The sequence below is a fragment of the Cydia fagiglandana genome, chromosome 11 (assembly GCF_963556715.1).
Source record: "Cydia fagiglandana chromosome 11, ilCydFagi1.1, whole genome shotgun sequence".
Lineage (NCBI taxonomy): Eukaryota > Metazoa > Arthropoda > Insecta > Lepidoptera > Tortricidae > Cydia > Cydia fagiglandana.
The window spans coordinates 1,472,048-1,482,831 of record NC_085942.1 but is presented as its reverse complement, the minus strand read 5'-3'; the positions used below and the strand labels follow the sequence as shown (position 1 = coordinate 1,482,831).

General features: G+C 38.4%; 1 protein-coding gene across 1 annotated transcript in view; it reads right to left on the bottom strand.

The window, feature by feature from the left end:
- The window catches only part of LOC134668783 (uncharacterized), a 205,760-nt gene that overhangs the window by 2,688 nt on the left and 192,288 nt on the right, over positions 1-10,784 (bottom strand). The window contains exons 5-6 of the mRNA XM_063526242.1: positions 4,103-4,196; positions 3,025-3,179 (exon numbers count right to left, since the gene is read on the bottom strand). Coding sequence (XP_063382312.1) covers positions 3,025-3,179; positions 4,103-4,196 — 249 coding nt within the window. The remainder of the gene's footprint in view (positions 1-3,024; positions 3,180-4,102; positions 4,197-10,784) is intronic.

Sequence of the window (10,784 nt, the reverse complement as noted above, 5' to 3'; positions counted from 1 at the left end):
GGTGTTATTTGCTTTAATAGTATAGCAAGATGTAACAAATTTGGTTGTCATTTTACATTAAAATGGAGTTTTAATTTTAGTGATCATTTACTACATATTTTTGGCAGTAAGAATGTTTTTTTTTGACGTTACATTTTACTATGTATATGTAATGATCAGTTAAATACTAGACAAATAAAATTCTGCAGCCTCCATTTTATTGGTATGTAAATTGTATGCCATGCAATATTTTGGGACATGTAAGTTATGCTTAATGATACATTTGACTAAATAATATTTGGTAAAATGAAACTTGTCCAAGTAATTATTTGCTAAACAATAACTTGCCAAAAAAGACTATTGCTAACTGAAAATTTGCGATAAGTTGTTTTGCCAAACATTTTTTTGGGAAATGATAATTTGGGAAACATAGTTTGGGATGTGATACTTTGGGAAACGATTTTGGCCCATTCGTTAGTAAAACCATATTATCATATGTCGAAACTAAATCCTAAATCCAATAATAATGTTTGGTAATGATGATCCAATCCCACTCATGCTCACGCGTTCCTACACATTTAATTGTATTGCCTTTGCAATACAATTAAATGTACCCCTTCAAGTCTGCCCTTCTTTCTGTCTGTCCTTTTTTTTTAATGTGTTCTTGACCATTGGTCCAAAACCGAAAGCCAGTCTTTAAATAACTACCTAATAAACCCTGACCTTTGTCACATTTGCATACTAAACCATCATTAACTATGATGTCAAGTAACGTTAGGATTAAGTCATCTAATGATTCGCAAGATGACGTTTCTGTCGCTGATGTCATGTGCCATAGCTGTATTAATAGCAACACTGGTTATTACGGACGTTTCCGAGAAAATACGATGGAAAACAATTACGCACTACAACTGTAGAGGTATTTGTTGTACGTTGTCTTATCTTGGTCTAACTATAGTAATTTTCTTAAAAAACTGCTCAAGTAACTAACATCAATTTCAAGGATATTGTGTGTTGACAGCCCCATAATATGTGTATAAAAGGGGTTTTATGACATTTTTTCAACGATTTTAACAAGTCTACAAAAGTTTCGATTTCGGTTTCGGTTTCGGCCGAAACTAGAGCCAAAGCCGAACATTCGGTTTCGGTTTCGGCAAAAAAACATGTTTCGGTCGGACACTACTATTTTGTCTCACATTTTGCTTAATGAGAGAGTGCAATGTAATGACTTTGGACCAAAAATATTGGACAGATAAGATAAAAGCACAATGAAAACTCGAACTTTCTTTTTAAAAACCTGCAGCAATTTAGTAGCGACTCCATGATTAATGATTTTGGATTACTGTCACGAAATATCGTTTAGCAAATTCAAAAACCTTTTTTGTCACAAATGACTATCACAGTTATGCTTGTGGCCTATTTTTTCTACAAATTGTTTTTTAATGTTCTCCAAACAAAGATGCAACGGGCTCAGTATGCGGTTGAGGATTGTCGTTGGCTGAGAAATTTCTAAGTAGTTATAGGGTGGGCAAAAAATAAGTGCGTTCCCGTTGCCAGGAACGTTTTGGGATTATACTGAGCAACGTTTACTATACACCAACCCCGACACCGAGAAAAAAAAATTGGCTGTTTCTTACATTTCGGCTGGTCCGTTTTCTATGGGAGGGTAATTTTTTTTTCGCGATTTCGGGGTTGGTCTCATAGTGAAAGTTGCTCAGTATAATCCCAAAACCTCCCTGGCAACGGGATATACCTACTTATTTTTGGCCAACTATAAGTTATTACTTATCTTACTATTCTAGGTAGTATTCTACCTACTCGTATTTTCTTATCACTGGCAGTCTACTAACAAAATAAGTTAGATTTTTTAATCCCATTGTAGTCCCATTATATTTGGTATCGTCTTGGGTCGTCCCATTCGTTTTTCGTCAAGTTCTTAAATTAGTCCTATTCTGCTTTCGTCACTATATTGCTATTGCATTGCTGCTACATTGAAAGCCACCGACGATTGTGACAAATGTAGAATGGGTGACGAAAGCAAAATAGGACTAATTTAAGAACTGGACGAAAAACGAATGGACGACCCATGACGATACCTTATAATTTATTCTGTAGGTAGGAACTTGGTTGACAGATAAGTAATACCGTGTGAACTATCCATGATTTCAGACTCAAGATGAAGCAAGTAGGTAATGCTAATGACTACCCTCTGACCCCCTTCATATCTATTGTTGTACGCATGATCAAATAATTACGCTGCGGTTGCAATCCATCCGAATGCACGTTTTCGACGAATGATGCGAAGGTTTGGCAAGCCGTGCATGTTGCGAAACTGTTCAATTTGGCAAACTGCATTTGTTTGTAAACAATTCAAGACGATCAGTCAGAAAGTTATACCTAGAAACCGTCACATAACCTATCCTGAATCCTGATTGAAGATACAGACGAACCGAACTGAATTCGATACGCAATAGGTACCTACGCATTTTCGTTTTCAATTTAGGGTTCCTGTTACTAGATAGATACATTTGTTTCTTACGATAAGAAGAGCTCGAAATTATTTCACAAATTGTTACTATTGTTTATTGTGTTGTGTTTATTGTTTGTTGTTGTGTTTATTGCTTGTACTTAGGTAAATGTTGTCTCAGTGTTACTACTTTTCAGTGGCACCTAAAAGAAAAGTAGGCTATGTTGGGGCAGAACGTGACCTTCGCTTCTACTTTCCCGAGGAAACCTTACCAGACAAAGAGCGGCTCGAAGAACTGCAGTACGATGACGAAGCCCAGCGTGACCAAGATGAGGCCAAGGGTGAGGAGCAGCATGATACATCACATGCCCTTCACGTTGGGGCAGAACGTGACCTTCGCTTCTACTTTCCCAAGGATACCTTACCAGACAAAGAGCGGCTCGAAGAACTGCAGTACGATGACGAAGCCCAGAGTCACCAGGATGAGGTCAAGGTTGAGGAGCAGCATGAGGCAGCACATGCTCTTCACGTTGGGGCAGAACGTGACCTTCGCTTCTAATGTCCCAAGGAAACCTTACCAGACAAAGAGCGGCTCGAAGAACTGCAGTACGATGACGAACCCCAGCGTGACCAGGATGAGGCCAAGGTTGAGGAGCAGCATGAGGCAGCACATGCCCTTCACGTTGGGGCAGAACGGGTTGGGGGCCGCCATCGCGTCTACTTTTACCCCCGCCTGCAACATGGGGAGGGGCATGTTTATTTAAAGTCTATCTTCATATTATTTCTACTCAGAATCACGAGCTTTTTCCATTTTTACAAAAAAAAAGGGTCCCCACAATTTTTGGTCTGTTTGGTTACGGTTTTCTATACAATCTTGTGTGACCGTAATAAAACGGACAAAAAAATTGGTATAAAAATTCTGGGGACATTTTTTTTCACGTATGATCGAAAGAGTTCGTGATTCTGAGTGGAAAAAATATGTGACGTTCCACAGAAAAAAGTACCTTATGGCGCCCGGCGCATAAGTCGCATAGCGCCGCAATAATATTGGAGCGGCGTTAATAATAGCGTAAGTGCCAACCGCCATAAGGTGCCTTTACCCGTGGGACGTCACATATAAAAATTACATAATCTAAAATGCAAGTTGGGGGTACAACTTTAAATAGAAATGCCCGGAGATGGAATTCAATAAATTTCAGGGCTTTTAGTTCTGCTACACTAATATTCATAACAGCCTTAACAGTAAACTGAAATTAATGTCATATACTAAGAAAAAGCCTCCGGTGCCCAAAGCTGGACTCGAACTAGCGTCCTCTCCTCTGTATCGCGGCAGGCGCCTGAGCCATTCGGAAAAAACATTTTTGTTAGGTATTTTTCTTTTTGAAAAGGAATTCTCAAGTTGTAAACAAATTAAAGACTTTAACTAAGGCCTAATAAAATATAGAAACTCGAAAAAATCTTGTGCATGGAATGGTATAACAATCCTAATTGTTGTTCCTGCAGTGATATATCTAGACCGGGCCGTGTCCGGGCCGGAGCTTCCGGCGCATCGTTTTCTATGGAAATCATCACGTGATCGCCTGTCATGTCATAGAAAAGTAAGAGCCCGAAGCTCCGGCCCAGACACGGTGAGTCATCCTTAATATTTAATTTTACCTTCCGTGAGACTTTTGAGCGGTGTGTGGACGCGACAGAGGGCGCCACTGCGCTGCGGTAGGAATACACGCTGCGCGGCGCACGAGACTGCCGGCTGTAACAACATACAAACAAATATTATTCATTTGTGCACCTATACCTACATCTATGCTAGATTTCATCAAAATCCTTCCAATCGATTTTGTGTGTACAAAAGGAATAAATGTTTAAACATTCAAATATTGAAACAACTTACAATACGAGTATTAAGTAGGATCTAGGTATTGATATTTAGCTGCGATAAGGCAGTTTCAGACTAGCGTATTTTTCAGCGCGTATCCAGTCGTTTGCGTTACATGCTTCCACGCGCTATATTTCGCTACATGTGGTCTATACGCGCCTATACGCGCTTCCAAAGACGAGCTTATAGGCTCGTATAAAACGCTAGTCTGAAACCGCCCTTATACAACTTTCTGTAAACAGATTATTCTCTACTTTCGGAGATAACATACATTTCATCTAATATTAATGTGAGTTAAAGTTTATCCGTTATGAATCATTAGCGGGTGATGTCAAGCTTCGTGTCGCGGCTTAGCATGCGCGATCATTTGTCACCATGGAAAGCCATCAACAGACTCCGCAAATAGTCTTTATAGAAGACTTTGTGCTCTCCGAACATAGCCACTCTTAACTTAAAATACTGCACCCCAAACTGCACCACTCAGTTGTATAAATAATTATGCTTCGTCAGGTAAACACGAATTCGCGATCAGCGTCACAAACAAAGCCGGGTACTCATTAGCGAGCCGTAACTGTAACATGAATGATACAGTAACGAGTTACAGGATACAGCGGTAAAATCAGCCACGGGCTTCGTTAACTTACTTAGGTACTAAATAAAAAAACCTACAAATTAAAAAAATACCCTCTAACTCGCCGCCAGCGTTGAATGGCGATGCTAATTCTCTGGGCAAAAAACTGGCCAGCCCTTTGGTCACCCGTGGCATCCACCAAACGAGACGCCAAATCCTTATAAAAGCGCCAGGCGTTGCAGCGCGCTGGGCCCCCAGGCCGTAACTTTCGACCCCATCTTATACCTAACATTTTATCCTACGACAAAGTTACGAGGGTGATAAAGTAACAAACAAAAGTGTAACAGGTAAGTGAAGTGATCAATGCTTGTCACACGACGCAGATGCCCCGGTCACGATCACGACGAACAACGAATTCCACCTCAAGGCCGGTCCGTGGTAGCACGACCATGTCATGATCGTACACGACACATCGCGGATTAAGGTGAGACCCGCTCAGGTTATGAATTAAATGTTTTTATAATTCACAAGTCGCGGGCGTCCGCTGGATGCGAGTGGCGCAAGACAATGATGTGGCACTCTTTGGGGGAGGCCTATGTTTAGCAGTGGACGTCCTCTGGCTGATATGGTGATGATAATTCACAAACTACTCATAGTGTTGTGTTCCTGCCGGTGAGTAAGGTTGTCAGAACTCAACGAGGGTGCGGAGTTAGGGCCGGCAACGCGCATGTAACTCTGGAGTTACAGGCATACATAGGCTACGGAGACTGCTTACTACAAATGTCAAAAACAAAGTGAACGTAGCATAATTTTGTTCTGTGAATGCGTGTCTATGAAAATGGACCAATATCCATCGATCATAGAAAAATTACCTTAATTAAGTTTTATTCTCATTTTCACTGACACCTTATAAAACAAAGTCCCCCGCCGCTGTCTGTACCTATATTCGCGGTCAACTAAATAACTACCTACTGAACGGATTTCCGTGCGATTTTCACCTATCAATAGAAGTGATTCTTGAGGAAGGTTAAGCTGTATAATTTACAATTCCCAACGCGAAACCCGCGCGGATCGCTTATTAGTAAAGCTATAAAATAAAACACGCTAGGTATGTATTGTCAGCGTTCAGTATCGACAGAGAACATTATATCAATATGTAACTATTTTAAAAGACGAACTTAAAAAACTTTAATTGTTACTCGTATTAAGAAACTTTTGTGATACGTAGTTGTCTACTCTTGTACATACGTCGCTCAGACAGGTATTATACAAACTTATTTTACATTTACATATAATATTAGTAGGACATACGAACCCCTTTCACAGCTTTCTAAAGTATTAAACTTAACTCACGTTTATCGCTTTACGTCTAAATCACTTAACCCAGCTAACAAATAACCTCTATTATACTCCTAACCACTTCATTCTATACTCCCACTGCCCTAACTTTAAAAATCAATTCCAACAGCCTTACAAAGATGTTTAATAGGTATTTTGATTGTTACGGCCTCACGTTTAGCTTTAACTAGTTTCTTTTTATAAGGAAGTTTTTATGTTTTATTGTGGACGTCTAAAATCTCGTTTTTCATCCGTGTCGGGACTAAATCTTTATTAGCGGCTGTCAACTTGGTGTCCTAATACGAGAACTCACGGTTAAGTCGACTGGACGATTTGACTTGGCTTGAAAATAGACCGAGCTAAGTTTGCAACGATTTTGATAGCACATGTATTATTTTTTATACGTCATAATTTCATAGAAGTTTTTACGTTGAAAATCACACTTGCACTGCGCGTGCTATTAAAATCGTTGCAGACTTTTCTTGATCTAACTCTAGGTAATTCGTATATATTTACCGTAAATTATTACATTTATTACTTTTTCTACTTATTTAATTTATATAACTATGTAGTTATTATTAGCAATTAAATGTGTCCAGGTTTGGATAGTCCTTTGAGTTATTTGTAGTTATCTCAGACATATTATAAAATAACAAATAGGGTAAGACGTAATACGGCCAGAAAACTACAAGGGGTTGAAACGAAAAGTAAAACTTCACGAAATAAAGCACCTAAATCGTTTATTTGTATTTTATTTTAACGTAATATTCTCATGGGATCATAGCATCACTTTTAAAACCCGAATTCGAACGAACGAAACTCACTTCGTACTTCCGTTCGACTCAGTAAAGTGGTACCGCTCCCAAAAGCTCAAAAAGGCTTACTAAGCTTTTTACTAACAAGCTTTGACATTTATTTGAAGTCAAATATTTGTTCAGCCTACTTGTATTGGCTCGTTATGTCCTTTTTAGCTTTTTTACTTGATTGGTCTTGGAACACGATTTGAATTGAAAGGGAATAAAAAGTGGGGTTTAGACGAAGTATTTTTGATTAATATGGATGACCCTGAGTTATTTATTGGGTTAAGTACCGTGGCTTCTTTGAAGACGCTACCTGTACGGATATGATGGTCGTATTTGTCTACGTGACAGCGTGATAAAACGGTGTCCGTCTCTTTCTGTCCCGCAGAGTTAAAAAGTGACAGTTGTTTTATCACGGGGGTAAATGTGGATAAAGCGATCCATAATAGACTTGCTGTTTAATAAAATTCGAAAGCTAGTTTTATTACCTATCACTACACCTTATAAAACAAAGTCCTCCGCAGCGTCTGCCTGTTTGTTTGTTCGCGATAAACTCAAAAACTACTGAACGGATTTTCATGCGGTTTTCTCCTATTAATAAGGTGATTCTTGAGGAAGGTTTAGGTATATAATTTGTAAACCCGTGCGAAGCCGGGGCGGTTCGCTAGTTAAATATAAATTATGTTCTTTCGACCCTGAGGGCGCGGGTTTAAAACCTAACATTTTTTATTTAAAGTCTGCCTGTTACAACTGTTTGTAAGAAATTGTATCAAATAGGAGCTTAATGTCCAAAACGTCAACGTACTCGTACGAGAGCGTCCGCCACAAAAACCCAAAATTAAGGTAAGTAGGCTCACGTAGACACAAAAAATACTAAAAAACTTGTAATGTACCCAAAAAAGCCCCAAATTCAACATTCGTGACGCACGGCGTGATGGACCCAGTTGACTTTCCACCTTGGCCTTGGCAACGTCATAATTATATATATCATACTTATATGTATAATATATGTCTTTAAATACCTGCTGGGCAAGCCAGAGGGTTGCATGATTTTATTAAGTACATACATATATTTGTAGGATAATCTAAGGGCCCGATTCGGATTTTGAAAAAGACATCTATTAGATAACTTTTAGACATCACCAAGATACGATAACGATATGTTTAAGATCTAACCCGTCAAAGACATTTGCGCGATTCTGGAGACACTCTTGAACGATTTCCACAGGATATGACTTAGAGATCCAATTCACATCTAATAGATATCTTGCTCTATCTAACGTAAAAGTGACATTGGTTGCCCGAATTGCGCTGCAAAAGAGAACTAGTTGATATCTAAACTATAACGTATCTAGAATGGATCTAGTACGTGTCTTCTCTTGTGAATATCTTGAAGTTCGAATACGGCAGTAAATTTCTCAAAGCGTGGGGAAGATCTATCACTGTTAGTTATGTTAGGTAAAGTGGCCAATATGTAGTAAGTCCATGTATCTATTGTATCTTTTTAGAAAAAGTAGTACAACTTTACTTACTTTTTGACTTATATTATTATCTATTAACTTTGGTGACAAATAATACAAATCAGCTTCATTCAGCCAAGCCTTCAGTCCGTAGCTGACCATCCACTTCTTACAGTTCTTACCAACCTTGTTTCTAACTTTCCTACATCTTTTTGGCCTTCAACCATAGTTCATCCCGTCACAAGTGCATTCACTCGTAATGCACTTCGGTAGCAGGTGATCAGGGAACCATGAAATTCCAAATATCATTGCTATAAGTCAATTAAACCACTTTTTACCTCAATCCTCTGGTCTCACGGTTTCAAAACTCAAATCCGAAACAATTCCCATTTACCCACAAAAAAGCGAAAATAGGTTGGAGGAAAGGACAAATTCTTTTGAAGTGCCGCCTTCAATTTAAAAGAAAAAGGGTATTTTGATACGCGATGGACGGGAGAGATTTTTAAGAAACCAAGGAGTAGTAAACTAATAGAGTGTTAACCACCAATAGCTCCGTAAAACGCCGCTTGCCTCGTCATTGACGTAGGTATATTATGTAAAATAAAAGTATTTCATCTATTTTTAACTTCAAAACGTTATAATTTCCCTATCACTGTCCCAGACACATAAGTACCTACAGTAAAAGTATTTAAAGTTATTTAGTAAAATTTTTGATACGGATCCGATAAAGAGTTAAAAAAAGTTAAAAGCTAGATATGGCGCTATCAAATAAAATCCAATTCTAAAATTTTTACTTTAATGGTATCTAACCTTTGTGCCTAATACATACTTACAACAGTAATGTGACAATTTTCATACTCTCAAAGTAAAAAAGTAAACAGTAAATAGCACCACACAAAAAATATATTACCTACATGCAGCCTTGTATAACCTCATAGTTCCCGTTGTTCTTTTCAAAGTAGGTACATATAAAACAAAAATTATGAATCTTATTCATAACCAAAGGTATCGTAACCTCTCGAAAAAAAAAGTTCTGACGGAATAAGGTTGAAATTTCGATTTTAATTATTTGTGTCGGGGTCTTAGGAGGATTACTTGTCAGTGTTCTATATTTACTAGCCTCTGTAGGAACGTAGTAATTTAGTAACAAATGACTTGTCACGGTGCAGGTGATGTCGTTCGTGACGTCTTGTTTCGGGATCGGTTGTGACTGTCATGGCTGTGATCGGTGTGCATCACGGCTTTGGCTGACTTTTGAGGTTATGCGTAGAAAATGTTTGGGAGCGCCTGTCGCTATAGCAGAGGACGCTGGTTCGATTCCAGCTCGGGTTTGCAATCCGGATCCGAAATGTATGAAATTATCCGGATCTGGATCCGGATCCGCGGATCTTCCCATACATTTCGGATCCGTCGTGCAAACCCTAATTCCAGCCCTGGGCACTTGAAGCCTTGGTCTCTTTTTCTTAGTATATGACATTTAATTCAGTTTATAATTTATATAGTAATGTTTGTACTTGAAACAACACAAATTAAAATATTTAAAAAAAAATTACCCACGTCTTAATGCGTAGGTAAAAAACCAATGTGACATTTGATCCCAAAGATGTACATACTTACAGTACTTTTTATTAGTTTTTACAGCAACCGCATTACTTATGAAAGTAAGTAAGTAGTATAAAATACAGTGCAGATGTGTCCCGTTGAAAGTACCAATTCAAGACAAGCCGTTAGAAGTTGAACTGAACGCAAATTCCAACTGTTCTGTTTATCGGTTCACGTGGCTCGGAGCCAATAACTCATCTGCATTCGCCATTAATTGGGTCAGCGTACGTTCCCACACTGCCGGCTACTATGAAAGGTCTTAAGAGGATGCATGGGTCATACACAGATTTACAGAATCTGTAAATCTCTGCCACATCACATCTGTTGATTGTGCAAGTTGTAGTTTCCATAACGTTCCCAACGTTCTCGAAAATTTCAAGATAAACTTATAAACAGGAAATAAAGGAAACTTTCATTAATGAAATGGAAATTTTTATCCCCATACAAATATAAGAGAAGTTCCAGATTTTATCCTGGTGGGAATCTATCCGTGATGCCTGTTTTAGAAGAAGAACAGTTCTTCTTAGCATTTGAACGTTAACGCATTTATGACAAAACACTTTATACTATAGCGTTTTGTACGAGTACACAATAATTAATGTCATTAACGGGTCTAACGCGATAAAATTTCATTATTAAAATATTTTTTTTAAAGTAAACCTTTTTTCCAACGTTTCAGCCAGGTTGGACT